The sequence below is a fragment of the Apostichopus japonicus genome, chromosome 12 (genome assembly GCF_037975245.1).
Source record: "Apostichopus japonicus isolate 1M-3 chromosome 12, ASM3797524v1, whole genome shotgun sequence".
Classification (NCBI taxonomy): Eukaryota; Metazoa; Echinodermata; class Holothuroidea; order Aspidochirotida; family Stichopodidae; genus Apostichopus; species Apostichopus japonicus.
The window spans coordinates 12,775,764-12,793,369 of record NC_092572.1 but is presented as its reverse complement, the minus strand read 5'-3'; the positions used below and the strand labels follow the sequence as shown (position 1 = coordinate 12,793,369).

Below are 17,606 nucleotides of genomic sequence, written 5' to 3'. Positions count from 1 at the left end.
TATTTTTCAGTGGGGAAATGGGGTTTCTACATACACGTGGTCCATTTCTTGTCGCCATGTAGAGGACAACATAAATCAAATCTTGCGGGCAGATAAACAGAGAAAGTCGGGAGATTGCGAGATTGCCGGATAAAACCTGGCGTATTGGCCGAGTTTGTAAACGGATAAAGCTGAGTTCATAAACTGCAGTTTGTATTTTGTGATTGTCTTGTAATCAACCGGACTCTGGGACTGTGTTACTAGTAACTTGTAAATCTTCGAAGCTCACCAGAGCTACCATTACAAATACAGTTGGAATACATACAGGCAAGAACTTCGAAAACCAAAGGAAAGCGATAAAAGATATGAAATGTGACATTATTTCAAAGTTAAAACACAGGAATATCCAACAGCGACCGAATAGACGGATCTAAAATGGCTTTAGTAACCGTTACAAATTCAGTCGAATGATTGTATCACTTTTGGAATTAATTTATCAGACAATTTACGTGCAATATTTTGTGTTTGGGCCGAAATGGCTCAACAAACTTCATATGACAAACGAACTTTAGAGCTTCGGATTCAGCTACAAGTAAAGTATTTGTGGAAATTGTCTTTCATTTTTGGAGTGTATATACTTCTCTTCAGCAACGGTGTCACTGGTGGGTATTTAAAATGATCTAAGAAAACTTGGAGAGAGAAAGTAGGCTAACTAATTTCAGCTGCCTGAAGTGTGTGGATTTATATGTGTTATTTGGTAGGCTATAGCCTTAGGTTACTGTAGTGTAAGGCTATAGTTGATGTTAGGCACAGACTAATTTAGCTTCGGCTTAGGCTAACTTTAAAGTTTAAGTCTTGAGGTGTATCATAGGCCGTATTGACAACTAGGCACAGTGGTAAGCATTTTGCAACAAGTACATCAGTGTAGGGCCTGTGTGTTAACTAGCCTAGTATAATCTGCATACATTACTTGAGTTTGGCATTTGTGTGCTTGTAAGCCCTAAGAACTTAGTTATTAAGCTTAGTAATTGAGCCTTCACACAGACGGTGTGCACCAAGCTAGTACCGAGTAATTTGATTTGGGAATCAAGCCCTCAAGGCATGTGGACATGGTAAAAAATTTTGGTCACAAGCTTTGATAACTGTAGTCTATCTGTCTTGTTTTGTGCATGTCATGTGTTGTTTTTCTACTGAAGGCTAATGAAGGTGTAGATGTAAAGTGTAAGTTTTATTCAAAGATTTGAGAATTAAATTTGATTTGAGAAATTGTGTCTAGCTATCTTTAAAAACTTGCAGAGCAGGCCTACCAAAATAGACCAACCTGTTATCTGTTGTTATCTCGGGTTGGCCTGGAGGAGAGGGGTTGGGGGGGGGGACGGGGGAGGTGTGGGGCTACCTTTGCAACATCTATTGGCTAATATGGCATAATGATAAATTACTGATGGATCCATTTAGTGCGACCATGAGGTATCTAGGCCTACAGTTTTCAAATCAAATGGTCAGACTTAGAAATACACTACATTGTAAAAGTAAGTTGGACAAATGAAACATTTGACATTTTGAGCAACTTTAACATATTTGCCATTGTAATGACCAATTGTTGATAACTGTTAGTAAACTATTCAAATTTTGTCTTCATATATATTTTTGCTTTATAAAAATATGCCAAATAATAGCATTAGTCTATGATACACACAAGTTCTGTAACATGAATCTAGAGAAACAGTTAACATTGTCTGCAAAATGTATACGTTAAAAAGGAATTTGACATTTCAAATGTGTTCTTTGGAAAGTCATGAAGGATTCCTCTAAGTAGAATTATTAATTTGTACTAATCATCAAAAAAAAATTACGTTTGTACTATTTTTTAAATTCAAACTGTTAAAGTGTACAAAATGTAACTTGGATCATGTACGTCCCATTCATTGAAGTTTGTTTCATTTTGGGCTATACAGCTGAGTACCATTTTGTAATAGGTTGGCGTTGAGTTAAACAATGTGTAAACGTAAGAGGGCCTGACCCTTCCATCCTAGCAGGATCTTCTTCAGAGGCTGAATGACAAGTTACAGTAACAGAAGGGACAAATACACACACAGCATACAGACAGGTTAATGAGCATGGTGAACACAAAAGAGAAAGATGTAAGAGGATTAGTAGACAAGGGATTAGGGGGAAGAAAGAAATCAACAGAGGGAAGAGGAGATGTAGGAGATAAACTATACAGGGACAAAGAGAGGATTAAGGGAAGTCTCCCTGTACAGTTTATCTCCTACCTCTCCTACAAATGGGACATTTATTACTGTAGTTATTACAGTAGAATACAGTCAAAGATTACTGACCAAAAATGTAATTAATATTTAACATAAAAACAAAGAATAAGAAGAAAAAGAAACAGAAACTGTCATGACCTTTAGAAATTTGTAGACGTATGTATTCAGGTGTATTGATTCACTATTAATAAATATCGATAATATTGATAAATTTCCTGTTGATAAAAAGTAAAAACACTTTTAGCCTTTGGCCACTTTTAGCCACAGTTAGCCTTTGAAGAAGATCCTGCTAGGATCGAAATGTCAGGCCAACCTACTTTTACACATTTTCCTACACAGGCTCTTTAGTGGATAAGCAGTTTGCTAACAGTTTTATTTTATTTTATTTTGATGAAAAAATTAGCAGTTCAAAGTTTTACAAGTTTTTGTCAGCCACTGCATACTGAAGTCTGTCGTTGAAATACAGAACTGGTTCAATTCATTTCCTGGGCCAGGAAACAGTTTTACTGATTGATCTATGTTTCCCAAGAAATTACGAAAATATGCACAAATTTAGCATTATATATATGTAAAATTATGTAAACTCTCCATGGAACAAAGTGATTTGGAGTCGGAAACGGAATAAACATTTTGCTCATTTTGTGATCGATCAGATCTTGAGAGCTGCAAAAACCACAACCCACGTTCTCTACTTCATCTGCATTTTAATCTTCCACGGAATGGGGGAGACCATACTGTGATATTTTCCACACATGATGAATATATTCTCTCTGTTTTTCTCATTTTGTTTTAATACTCAAACAGCGGCTTGCGATTGCGCGGCTGATTGTGAGGCCGGATGTTCTGCAGGCTACTATTGGGATGTGAATGCCACCGCCTGCATCCAGTGTCAGCCGGGTTACTAGTAAGTATTCTGTAGATCTGGACATTTAAAGGAGGGAGGTTCTAGAGCATTTGCCCCCAAAAAGCTGTTTTTGTGGTTTATTAGTGGGCTGTACCCCAAAAGGGGGGGGGGGGGGAGGGGGAAGGGCAGTGCTTTAAACTGTTCCAGTGTTGTAGTTTAGGTACTGTACAGTAGGTAGGACAGTACAAATGTAGAGTTAGAGACAACTAAGGATCATACAGTGACTCATAATTCCTCAAACCTGTAAGTTTTGGGGAAAAACCCAAACCAGGGAATTATGAGGAATAGATTTGTTCTGTTAGAGGTTAAACGTGAGATGGGTTTGCATTGTGTAGGTGATAGGCTATTTCATGCATGAACTATCTAAAATATAGGAAATTGAAGAGAAAATGTGATCATAAAAATGGAAAGATTTGTGACGAGTGGTAGTCATCTTTGCTCTCTTACATACTAAATGTTCATGTTCTATCATGATTGACAGATCGAGCTTCAAATGCTTGCTGCCAGGATAAAAGCCAACATAAAACAAAGTCCAAAAGAATAGTGGGTTACGTGGTACACATTTAAAAAATTATGTTGAAGGTTTTACTGAGCAACTAGTACCAAGCAGTTCTCTTAGAGTTGGTGCTGATGATTTTAATATTTTGCTCAATTTAGAAATCTAGTGACAAGGTAGATGTCATTTAGCTTGATGCAGTCAAGTTTCCTTTTTAAGCAATGAAGTATTAAAGTATATAGTTGAAAAATTATTAAACATTTTCCATATTTGCTTTATGGTAATATTGGATTTCTAATACTTTTGTGAAGTTTGAAGTGGATGATAATCGCAACAAAAATTCATTAATTAGTACTACACACTCGTTAACAACCCTTTTTCATTACGGTCCATGGTCGCATTGGCGACGACCATTCTCGGCTGGCGATGAGAATTTCTAGAAAAATTAATGCTAGTCACCAGCCCTATAATAATGTGTTGATCAGTTTTTGCAACTGAAAATTTCACCTGGAATGCTTTACAAAAATAACAAAGGTACCCGCCTGACGCGGTACTACCCGGTTCCTAATTTATTACCCGAATCCTACGCAAAGTGTGATTTTTTTTTGGCAAACCGATGGTTAGGCAGATTTTCCATTGACTTAGTGTGGTGTTAGGCTACCATGTGGTCGAAGATAACAGCAATAACGAAAGTATTCCATGGATATCTTATAACTGCGTCACAATTTCAGCTAATAAACAGACAGCTAGGCTAGATTACCCCATTGACTTAGTGTGATGTTAGGCAAACATGTGGTCGAACGTCACAGCAATAATGAAAGTATTCCATGGATATCTTATAACTTCGTCACAATTTCAGCGAATAAACAGATGGTTAGGCTTAGCTAGATTTCCATTGACTTAGTGTGGTGTTAGGCTACCATGTGGAAGAAATTATTATTTATTCATTCGTTTAGTTCATATGTACAAGGAAAGGCTGACAAGGAATTTTACGAGATGTTTATGGGTTATAGACGGGATAACTAAAAAATAATAATCGCAAGTGGCTTTTTACTAATCGTTTATTCCGAATGCGATCAAATTGCGCGAATCGCGCAATCTAGCGCCTAATGCCAACCCTGGGCCTGCATATTAGTAGTAGTAATAACTGTCTAAGAGCTAAATTGGATACTTATATGGTCTGATCCAATAGACATGGAGAGCAAGCATAATCAGCGGCGGCAGTGTGATGTTAGTAGTAATGTTAATTATATGAAGTTATTAACAAGTTAATTAAAGAAACAAAAGCAAATAGAAATTATTGAGGAAGGTTTTATACCTTATCTTACACCTCCGTATTTGAACATGAAAACATAAAGTAAGATATTTTTCACCGTACCCATTTTGTTAGAAAATAATATACATTAGCCTACAGTATGTCATTATTTTAAAATCAAAATGTACTACTAGCCACTGTTATCAGTACTAACTAGCTTTAAATTTCAACGTTAGTGTAGTCAGTACTGACAGTAGTGCTACTCGATGTTGAGCCTAGGCCTAGTGTTTTTTGTACTAATATTTAGCATATCAAAGTGGCGATCACATTTTCATTTTGGGCAACCAGAATTTGGGAAAAGTAAAGATCTAGTCACCACAGGATTTTCCTCCTGGCGACCTCATTCACTGGGGAATGAAAAAGGGTTGCTCGTTAACATTAAAACACTTGGTTTAAACAATGTAGATTTGGTAAAATTGTTGAACATACACAGCAATACAGTCATCATTGGTTATATAGCATATTTGCATGTACAGTGTTGTGAACTTGTTGAACTTGAACCAGAGAGAGAACACTCGTTTTAAGGGAAGTAACTGTATAATGCTGACACAGAAATTATCCAGATTAGTAAACCAGGGGCCAAGATTTGTACAGATACACAGGAACTGAATTTCTTTTTACCAAGACTATGTAATTTTTAGTGTGTAAATTACAGTAGCTTGGCAAATTAGCTGCCTGGTCCTACACTCGCCCTAGTTTTCAAAGCAACACAGAACTATCAAAACGTGCGTCTTATCAACGCATATATGAAATAATAATAATTCCCAGGGCATTAACGTTAAAGTACAGCTGTAACTTAAAACGTGTCTGGTATTAAATCCTACCCTGAGATGGGGATAACACATTGTGGCATGTAAAATATTATTGCACAGTCAACAAATAGATGTGATTCATTTATTTATATTTTCTTAAATATTTAATTAAAAAAAAAAAACCTTCATCACTAGGATATGGTTGTATTTGAAGTTTAGGATTTTAATTATTGTGTGGGTTCCATGTGCACTAAAATTTTCTTGAATTATTAATAGAACTGATAAATCTGGTGGTTTGTACGTCTCTCATGGTCGGTACAATGAAAAGAGAATTAGTTTTAAGATGTTCTTAGAGGCTGTTGTTTGCTTTTATAGATTCTGATAAATAAGAAATTATATGTTGTATTGATACAAAACTATAATGCCATCACCTTTTTATAATATCAGAATTGGGAACGGTTAAAAGGAATCGAATGGAAGGATTAACCCTTGCTTCTTACTTGCCATAATTTGGTTAAATGTTCAGTAATATTGTCACCATCTTAGTTCAATCAGTACTTGACAGATTTCATTATTCAGTATCTGTGATACATTTTTTACTGTTTCTTACAAAACGATGGAAAAGTGCACATGTGACACCCCGATCATCAGTAATTTAACTGCCTCTCTGGGTTTATTATTAAGATTTACTGGACATGTATGTACATGTGAATTCTTACTGTTAGAGAAATTTGACAGACAAAATTGATAAAGCGTGCTGTTTTATTTGCAAGTAAGTTTTGAGTTGCTAATGAACAGATATACGGTACCCTAAAGATATCCCTGTAATTGACAAATCCCTTTACGTTCAATAATTACATTAGGTTATCCTAAGCTTCTGGTACTATTTCCAGCGTCCTTGTCACTTCAAACAATGCCCTTTGTCCGGTTCTAAACCCAATCCAGAAATCCTTTTCATAAATTAAACTGACAAGTCCGACAGTTTATAAGTCAAGAAAAACCAACCTGTTAATCAAACACTCTAAAGCAGAGTTCCAGAAGGAACGACAAAGATTCCACTCATAGTTGCGGGGAAACTCTGTAAACTCGTTTCGAATGGCTTTATTTGATTAGCAGAGCGTTGCCACAGGAACATGTACACAACCCGTCGTAACTTTTGATATTTGGTCGTGATAAGGAGACGGAAGAATTCTTAATCGGGATATACAGTATATGGGAGCTGGTTACAAAAACAAAATAAGATTAACAGTTAGACTTTGTAAACTATTTTCTCTGTTTTGACTTCCTGTGATATCATGTTAGTTTGTTAAGTTGATTTAGGGTGATCAGACACCTGTATATAGAATAACATGTGTTAATACTGTGAAACATATAGTTTTGTGTATTGTCACTGTTTTGTTGTACTCCTACACATGTTGTCACATACATACACAGGGTTTCCCCTGGTATTCTGGTTTGTGAGGTGGTCGCCTATCTGTCCGCCTTGCAAAAATATTACCAACATCGCCGCCTCAGTGCTTCAATCATAAATGCAAAAATGTAATCCAGTTCTTTTTAACTCAATCCATCATCTGACATTGACAAATTGGCAATGAACCCTTAAGCTTTGAGCAACAAATAACATATTTAAAATAGCATTTTTATCTAATCTTTTGTTAGGATCTTTTTGTCAATTGATTCTCAATGTCTGCACAAGTACCGTCCAGTTAGCTTTGGAATGAACTGCATGTTGGCATACAGGTACAGTTGTTATTGTAGTGCATGCTACAATATTGGCATTACTTGCCAATTGAACGATACATGACTGGACGTTGAAACTTAAAGGTTCATATAGTCTCTGTACATTTGCAGTTTCAGAGGCTAGCTGTGTAGCCAACATTGTTCTGAACCTTTCGAGGCGCTCACCAGCACCCTCACTTTGTAGGTTCCTACAATATGACTATACTCCTATCCCTGGTGTGTGTTGTCCGCCCAAAAAATAACACCATTAACAACCGAAAGTTCTTCCTAATACTGCAAGCACTTCATGCACACTACAATAATACATAATTTGCAAAGTTCTTCCTAATACTGCAAGCGCTCCACGCACACTACAATAATGCGTATTTGCAGGCATATGCAGTTCTAGTTTGTTAGTGTCTCATCACGTCCAGTAGTTCAGTTTAACGTTTTGCCTGCCAGTTAGCATACACATTGTACAATACATAAAGGCTTAGTGTATCTTGAGGCAACAGTTTGCATGGATTTGCAAAAAAAACCTAACTGTTCAATTTAAAGACTGCAGAAACCATGTATGATATAGGTTTCCATAGATGCTTAAAGACTTGAAAGAAATTCTGGAAAATTAGTCTCTTGAGAATTTTAAGCATCAACTGTTAACAATGAAGAACCATCTTAATGATGGCAGGTTTACTGTGGCCCAGCTTATACTTCAAAGGAGAGTTGAGGAGAAGAAAATGTTGTCACGAATAAGCTTGAAGCTAATTACTTTCCACCTTTTTGCTACAAGTAGGCAACGTGGATACGGAACATTTTTTAAAATAGATTGGGGGAAGTTGAAGAAATAACTGACATGGCAATTGACTGGAAAGGTATCTTAATTTTGTGTATTTAATGTCAGAAACAATGTTGATTGAAAGGTGACATTCTTAATTTTTACAAATGAAACAGACTTGTGAAGATGCTGTACAGTAACTTGATTCTTGCTTTGAAAATTCATAGGAAACTATTTGGCAAACTTAAAATCACTGTGAAACAGTTTGTATTGCATTAATGCTTAAGACTTGATGTAGGCCATCAGCTGAAGGTCGAAATTCGCTTGTTTCGTTCCAGCAACTGCGGGTCTAAAATTTCTCTACAGCATTGAATACATAAATTAACTAAGATTAATGATCCAAAAGTTCTCCATGTACTTTCCTGCAGTTTTTTTGCAATTCCGCTCGAAAGATCGAACTATATTTTTTATTGCGTATGTTAAGAAACCTGCCGTTTTACGTTCAAAAGTTGTGCGCCAGTGAGATATCTGTACCATGTGATATGAATTGTCCAATGAGCCATGAGTTCTGTGTGCAATCTTTGTAGAAAACAACAAACATGGCGGCTCCCACGGGCGCTAGTCAGTCTCCGACACACGGAAATCTACAGTGCTCAGTGCACATTGAATCTGTAAAATTTGAAGCATTCAAGGCACTGACGAATAAACGATGGAATAAAGTTACTTCCTGCGCTAAAGATTGGCTTAATCTCAGCGGCGGAGACAGTGATATCGCCGTACTACTGATTACTCCATGGCCTACTACGATCAAGCGTGTGCTCAACAGCATAGTATGATGGGGTTCCACGATAAGTGTTCCAGGCGGTTCATTGATAGCAAGCACATTGCTGCAAGAAAACGGACAGTTCCAGAGGAGACCCCATATGATTTTAAACGAAGAATTGACGGAAAAGATCGAGGAAACCAAGCAGAAGCTCTGGTGTATTGCCTGTTCAATTTATTATATGTGGGAAAAGAAACAATACATTACTAGGCGTTGCAAACGGGACAAGCTGCAGCAGGCAGAGACTTTCGATGGAGGTAAGCCTAAGCATACTACACGACTCTACTTGTACTTCTGTGGCATAGTTGAAGTGTTAAGAGAAGTTGCATAATGCAAGATCAGTAGCTCTTAAGGGATAGAATCCAAGTCAAAGGGCACAGTGTTGGACCTGAACATAATATAATTACTTAGTGGCATGGTCATCTGATTTGTTTTGTTATAAGGTGGTAGGAACGGAAATTTGTTTCAAATTCTCCATCTGGGGCACTAGCCTACAGTAAGTGTTAAATACAGGCTTCATAGTTTTCTTACTGTGGCCCTTTATTTGAATGATAGAGATATTATATTAGTTAGAAAAATAAGTGTAACAAAGGTGCAATAAGGTTAGGTTTGCAAGGTCTTATGGTCAGCCTGTCTAGCTTTACCAAAATGAACAAGTATCTGTCTCCTTTATTATTAGTAACAGATATCATCTACCATTGTATAATTTAAACCATAACATTAAGAGATAACGTACTGTACTGTCAAAAAAAGCCTGTTTTAATTCTCTTTTGCATGACACTGGTTTGCAAAATTTGAATGTGTCTTTGTTTGTCCATAGAAGATGAGCAGATCACATGGTATATAAATAAAATTGCCTTAGTTCTTATTTGTTCAAACTTACATCTTGATCAACAGAAAATGCAAAACAATTTCCTTTTTTTATTTCATTTTATTAAGGTATTGCTTCGACAAGCAGCAGAGCGGAAAAAAGATGAGCCCAGATTTTATGAATATTAGAGGAAAAGACCGTGTTGCCATTGAAGTGAGGTACCACTCTCTATGTTGAAGAAACTAGATACAATTCTTGACAAGGAAGACATACAGATCTTGAAAGGTAAAGTACTCTCTTCAATGTGTGGTTCATTGAGTGTTCAGGGTGGATCTAGGACTTTTGGAATATGGGGGTCCTCCCCCAAGGAAAATTAAAAAATTCTCTAAATGCTTTGAGATGCAATATCAGGTTAATCTTTCCATTGAAATTATTAAAGAAATTTGCAACATATTTCTAGCTGAATTGTAATTATATTGGTACCCCATCATAAAATGTGAGACTCAAAAATATCCAATTTCATGGTACAAGGTGTTCTGTTCATCTCCTCCTCAGAGCAGAGTTTACCACCAAACAAAAGATGCTCTGATCCAGCATGTTAAGCGCTGCACCAACCAGGCTGCTATTCACAGTAGGGCATTGCAGCCAAGGATTGATGCACTCTCACCAGAGGGACATGGATGTAAACTTGAAAATGATGACCTTATAATCACTTAGATGATGAAGCCACCTGACCCAGATGTTTTGCTTCAGTGTGTCAGCAGTAGCTGTAGAGTCGGCAAATGTCTTAAAGGAAGATGTTGCTGAATGAATGCACAACTACCGTGTACAGACCTATGTAAATATAGAAATTACAGCAACTTCCAAGAAGATGTTGAGATTGTTGATGCAGGGCAAGATGATTTGGAGGATGAACTGTGATGGTGTTAAATCTCGATATCTTAGTCTGAAATTTTAATCAAGTTTGAAGTTTGTGAAGAGGGTTAACTTTTTCAAAGTCATGTTGTCATTATTTTGTTCCCCAGAGTTTAAAGGAACCAGTAAACATGATCTTATTCATATATTCATTTTAGCTATTAGTAGTTTTACGTAGATTACCCTACCTACCAGACACCTTTGATAAATATCCACATTTTCTTCAAATCACACTTTTTTTTAGAGGGGATGGGAGGGGGGAGGAGGGTGTTATGGGCATGCTTTACCTCTTGCATATTCACAACTACATTTACTGATGACGATGACGCAAATACCGCGTCCTGAAACCAGTCAAAGGTTTATATACTGTTGTTGGGGAACCATCGCCCCTGACCCTGTTCCAATATCACGGTTCTTTATTGTTTGCCCTAACATTTCGTTACCTGTTTGATTCATATTGTTAATATGTTCTGTGCATCTGTTCAAGTTTTGACTGAAGGATATTCAAGTCTTTAGTGACTTTTATTTCATCTAATTATCTTCACCTCTACTACGGAATAGACTTTCCCTTTTCCATACCATATCTGACTTCCATGCAGTGAATTGAAGTGGATACTGTTAAGACTAGTACAACTGTCCTTGGATGAACTTTTAATCACTTATTAATTCCGCGCCGCGCCTTTTGATGAAGAACCTGTATCTTGAATCATCGCAAAGGCCCAGCTCTACTACACCATTGAGTGTATCGACCCAGTCTTAATAGATACATTATTTCTTTATATCTGGGGCTTAAGTTAACTGTCTTCGTTATTCACTTATTTGTACCATTCACCTTTATTATTCATATTATTTGTAGAATATAGAACTATTATTACTCAAAATACCATTCGAAACCTTGTCGATCTTTTCTTTTATACGTTAACTCCCTTGGAAACTCTTTTTGCAGGAATACGAATTATAAACATGTCGTTTCAGTAACAAGGAGAAAGTACCTAGTTTTGCAGGAGACTGTAGAAAGAGTACTAAGGTAACGGATATATACCGACTATAACTTTATTTCACATCTACAATATGCCATGACGTCTTAGTGTGCCAACTAATATATTGATTTATACAAAAGAAATAGCTCACTGGTCTTGTGGCATTGGTACATCTCATTGTAACTAGGGATTTAGCTACATGTAAAGTAGAGGGGGAGGGGGTCGCATTTGTAAAACAGTTTGGATGGGGAGTGTAACAATTATGGAGAGGAACTTTTCATTATATGTGTATATTTACGCACACATGCACAGACGAAATGCATTCATAACATAGGGGGAAAATCTAAATATATTTGATTTATTACAAAGCATTATATCTGAGTTAATTAAAAGTGGTACAATTTTATAATTAAAACCCTTAAGTTATAATGTGCAAAAATTGTATTTCATATTTCAAAGTTGAAAATGTGATATTTTACCATTTTGGCCAAAAATGGAGGGGGGGGGGGGCACAACTTGTAATGCCTGAAAACAACCCTCACTGACCCTTAGACCAGAATCTTCTTTCACCATTCTTGTAACCCTGACCCAACTATTATACAAAAAAATATATCAGTCGTAATTTAACATATAAGAAAAGAGTGGTATGTATGCACCACTGTACCAAATCTAACGTTAGCACATGTGTTCCTAATACATAGCATCGTAGCACGTAATGTCTACATAACATACCCAATTTCAAGAGTTTCTTACAAAAATACTGCAGGAAATTTTTTGGAGAACTTTTGATATAATGTTTGTGATGCATTAAACTACCCAAAAATGCATTAAAAATCTAGACCCGGTGTTGCTGGAACGAAAATGATTTTACAGCCACATTTTGAGCTTCAGCTGATGGCCTAATGTATCGAAACAGTTTATAGTGCTCACTATGGTTAAGTAGTTTTACTATATAAATTACTATATAATTTTTCAGATACTATTACTGCCAAATTCCCAGATATATACAGTATTGTCTGTTTTTTTAGCCCGAGAGACTTCCGACCTAATTCTGTCGTCCTCCATTGTAAGGTACTGTACCTTTGTCAGTCACCCATAATAAAATGTGCTAAATTAGCAGGTAATTACGACAACAAATTGAAGGTGACAGATTCAGTGATGTAGACCTTGTGGGACTTTTGTCAGAACTAGATGGTAACTAGTCCGAGGAATGAGAGATGAGAGCCAGCTCTCTGACTGAAATTGAACCTAAAAGAACATAGTCTTGTTGCACTTAAAATTTGGAATGAAGATCATGGTGCACTTTGCAATGATGAGGAGTAATTGGCAAATCAGCTTTTCCAAGCGGAATGAATATTCATAGACCTGTTCTGCCTTTATAGAAATAACAATTACTGACAGTATCACCATGAATGGTTGTCATTGGATTTGCCAAGAATAATGAATATTCATCAGACCTAAACAATTTTTAAGTTAATTTTTTAATTTATTGAATGTTTTGAAAATCAGAGGAAATGAGTGATAATTGTTGGCTTTGCCCACCCAGTTTTTTTATACTGTAAGTGTTATGTCTCGCTTCAGAGCTCTCATATTATCAGTGCAAGCAGTATGAATATCATGTTTCTATCAGATCAAGGTTAGGAACTGTTTGTACTGACAATACCAGTGCTTTGAGAGCATGATATTGGAGTACAATTCAGAGAGGTACTTATCATTAGGAAATTGACCCAAATGGATAAGGTAAAATGAGTCTTTCGCTTTCACCTGTCAAGTCCAGTCATAAACTGTCTTTGAATTTGAGAAAAGTTAGATCATAGGAAAGATACCTCAAATAACAAATTTTCTGTTCCAAAGCTAAGAAAACAAGGAAAGTCTTATAAGTGAAATTGGGTTTCAATGATGATGCAATAGGAAGCTGTTCAGATGTTTCTGCTGTCACGTCACCTCATTGCTACTGTACATTGGGAGGGGTCAACCAAAGAATGTTGTATGTATACGAACATCAAACAATGTCTCGTCTGGTAATTCTAGTCTAGACAGGATTAATGTGGGATCGTAAATTATAATCACACACATACAGACAACAAAACCGACATGATAAAGTCTGTTTTTTAGTGTTCTAAATAATTAAATTTATTAAGCTTATTTTTCACTAGGATAAAGTGTTTTGAAATTTAGGATAATTATCGTCTGGGTTTCATGAGCTTAAAACATCTTGAATTATTAATATTTGAGAAATATGGTGGTTTTGCCTTCATGGTCTGTACAAAGAAAGGGGAATTAAGCTTACAGATAGATGTACATGTTGACTAATTTTTTTTTTTTTCACTGTATTTATTTACAATACCGTAACACATAATACTAAAGAATAAGCAAAAAGACTTACAAAAGAAGCTTACATAAAGAAATCATAGAAGTCGTTAAGGTTACACAAATTGTTGTTTTGCTTAGATATAAAATAGTGAAGGTCAAGTTGAAAGCGAAACTTAAAATAAATTTCGTGCACATGTGGGATTTGTTATTCAACCTACAAGTATAAATATACTTTTTAGCATGCAAAATTAAAAAGTTCACAGGATTATCCATATCACCAAAACAAATATTGGTCAAATTAAAAGTATAATTAATTTTAATGCAATTGAATTCACTACCTCCCAGAATCGCTCAACGTGACTACAATTATAAAACAAATGTATTAGTGTTTCATCGGCATTCTTGCAAAATGAACAAAGTGGAGAATTAACCATTTTCATTTTATAAAGCAAGCTATTTATGCCTAAAATACGATGCAGAAAACGCAATTGTAGATATGCTACTTTGGGGTCATTCACAGCCGTATAAGGCAGCCTAAAAATCTTATTCCAATCTATTTTCACTGGAAAATTCATAGCTTGCCACTTCATAATAGACGACGGGGGCGTACAGAGACCGGTAATTACAGTAGCTTATTATAAACATTTTTGGTTATTTTATGTGTGCGCATGCACATATTAAAGTTATTTTCACTCATTGGGAGCAAAACAGAATCATGGTACCCCCTCCAATAACTAGGAATGGCGTGAATAATCCCAAAGTACGAAGTAAAAGGAAAATTTCTAATATATATTTTTGCTTGAAACGTGTTATATGGAATTACCGAGCTATCTTTTTTAATGAAATCTTTCACATGAATTGTTCTGTGATTTAAAAGATTATACTGGAAAATTACTTTATTGTTAACCAATATATGACTGTTGTTTAAAATGATTTCATTACCATAATTACTGTCTGGATGATAAAAATTAAACTCATCCCAGGTTGACTAATGTTTTCATATAAAACTAGTGGCATGAAATGCTTTTTTCAGAGCTAAGGATGGTCTAGAGGTTTAACCATGTATGCATCTTATATCCTCCTGCAAGCAGGAACTCGCGAAGAAGCCTCATTGGCTTATCAAAGCCGCAAGCTGACCGAAGTCAGTCTCTTAGATTCATATTTAACGTCCATGATTATGAATTGTTGATTTTCAACAACTCTGTAACTGGACGACATACTGTACATTGATCTTTGAATGACTCGAACCGGCGTTAACCACTGAGCTAACATTCTTACCATGAATTACCATCCAACTTTCCAAATACTTGGTCCTCCTCAGCAAGATATTATCATTCACCATTATTTCACTTGTGTAAATAATTATGATAATCATTGTTTTACCCACGATGCTCTCTTCTCTCTCTTTCTTTCTAGCTGTATCGGTGGAAGTAATGCCAGGGTGCCATGCTCTGCCGGTCAGTACAGTGACCAACCGGGTCAGAGTGACCCATCCGCATGCTTGGTAAGCAACTGCAGTTAATTTTCTTTCTTTAGGTAACATACTGTACCCCTTATAAATTCCCCCATTCGCTTACACACCAATTTGTCAAACTAATTTGATCTCTGAAGCTACCCTTCACTGGATAATTGACCTATTAAGCAATGAGAAACCCTAACTTTTGGTCGCTTGTAAAACAAGCCTCTCCAATCACCAGTAAGTAAATTCTCTTATAAATTTCCTAATTTATATGCTCCAAAGTGGTTTAAGGTGGTTCAGTTTCTCCAGTCATCGCAATTGCATGTACTGCACTTTGTGCAATTTGACATTTAAGTCACACAAAAACCGAAATCTTCTTGGTTAAATCACAGGACTACAGTATACGTTATATGCTTTATGATGGTATCTGGTTCAAATCGCAAAAAATCGCATAGACTGTCCTCCTTTGGTAAAATGATCCATCAATACACTGTTGTAAGTGCAGACGGATCGCAGAATCAGTTTATGCATTATTAGCAACGATTGATGTTGATTGGTTCTTTCCTGCTGCATCTCCTCGCTTTCAATCACTCATCAAGTGAAGACAATATTTATGTCGAATTCATAAGTAAAGAAAAAGTATAGTACCATGTCCAGCACGGCCATTTTCAGCCTCTGTTGCCCTTTTTGGCTGCAAAAGTTGATTTTCTTGAAAGACAGGCAGGTATTTTACCGAATGGAAAAACGTTAAAATAATACACATTGTCATTGTTTAAATTGTTCATATAGGATTGCGATCCTGGAAGTTATAGCATCGGTGCAGCAGAGTACTGTGACAGCTGTCCCGGTGGATATGCGTGTCCGGTCAGTGGCACCATCAATCCGTTACTCTGTGGCAGTGGACAGTACACACTGAATGGTAGCAGCGAGTGCCGTCAGTGTCCCAAGGGGAGCATGTGTCCCACGGTGTACGACGAACCCATACCATGCGATCTTGGTTACTACTCAAGTGGCGAGGGACAGACCAGTTGTTTTCAGTGCGAGGAAGGGTACCAGTGCCCCGACAGGAATAGCTCCGCTCCTTGTCCTCCCGGGTACAAAAGCAGGGCAGGTGATGGGGTGTGTACCTCCTGTGCACAGGGCTATTACAGGTAAAAGCACATTGCATGATGAATCTATACCTTACACATGAATGTATACCATCATCTTTCGTAAAAGTTAAAAGTATTGGTCTTTTTTGGACCTTGCCAAATTATTAATTGAAAAGAAATAATGAAAAGTACCGAAAACAGGCAACAGAAAGTCAACTATCCATTGGGGTGAGGACAAAGGTATGACAGAAAAGAGGTCCCTCCTCCTTCCCCTGTGGGAACACCCTTGGTGTTACAAATTTGTCTTTATTCTTCTGTTGACTCCTATATTTACTGGTATAGTTATATATATATAAGTTAAAAAATATTGGTGAATCTGCTTTTATTGTCAAATGTTTCCTTAGTTTTAATCGAAAATATGGCAATTTTTTTTGTCTCCCACAGTGGTGAAGCAGCATCAGCTTGTTTACCCTGTCCAGAAGGAAAGTCCTGTCTTGACCCCTCCCAAACCCCAACTTCCTGTGCAGATGGTTATGTTGCTCCCCTGGGCTCAGATAACTGCACACGATGCGCCTACGACGAGGTAACCGATTCAGTGCAGTCTTCGTGCGTACCGTGTCCTGCCGGCAAAGCCTGCACAGATCCCACGACAGAGCCGACAGAGTGCAACGATGGGGAGTACGCCCTCTATGGTGAAGCTGTGTGTTCATCCTGCCCAGCCGGAAAGAGATGCCCGACCACTTCCACGATAGAAGACTGTGCTTCTGGTAAGATTTGCTTTTGAAGTTATCTCCATAGCTAGTTTATTTACATTTGTAATGTCACTTTCAGGGTGCTAGGAGCCGGGGGGGGGGGAGCACTGGGGGCATGTGCCCCCCACTTTTTTCCAAAATAGCAAATGTGCCCTACTGGCAAATAAAATGTGCTCCTTTGATGAAGAACTGTCTTTTGAATATCTTTTAAGCCTTTGTTAATTTTAATATTTTAGTTTAATTATTCAGGTG

At 36.9% G+C, this 17,606-nt stretch overlaps 1 protein-coding gene and 1 long non-coding RNA gene across 3 annotated transcripts in view; both read left to right on the top strand.

Moving 5' to 3' along the window:
• The first annotated feature begins 241 nt into the window (after positions 1 to 241).
• Positions 242 to 17,606, top strand: part of LOC139976998 (uncharacterized) — a 144,698-nt gene continuing 127,333 nt past the window's right edge. Inside the window, exons 1-5 of the mRNA XM_071985939.1 lie at positions 242 to 641; positions 3,054 to 3,153; positions 15,469 to 15,556; positions 16,301 to 16,662; positions 17,047 to 17,369. Coding sequence (XP_071842040.1) covers positions 515 to 641; positions 3,054 to 3,153; positions 15,469 to 15,556; positions 16,301 to 16,662; positions 17,047 to 17,369 — 1,000 coding nt within the window. The 5' untranslated portion in view covers positions 242 to 514. The remainder of the gene's footprint in view (positions 642 to 3,053; positions 3,154 to 15,468; positions 15,557 to 16,300; positions 16,663 to 17,046; positions 17,370 to 17,606) is intronic.
• On the top strand, positions 8,499 to 12,234 carry LOC139977628 (uncharacterized). 2 transcript variants are annotated; one of them, XR_011796615.1, is made up of 3 exons: positions 8,499 to 9,290; positions 9,973 to 10,129; positions 10,405 to 12,234. It is a non-coding gene; the product is annotated as an uncharacterized lncRNA (long non-coding RNA). The 2 variants fall into 2 exon arrangements; XR_011796614.1 differs by having other exon boundaries at positions 10,400 to 12,231.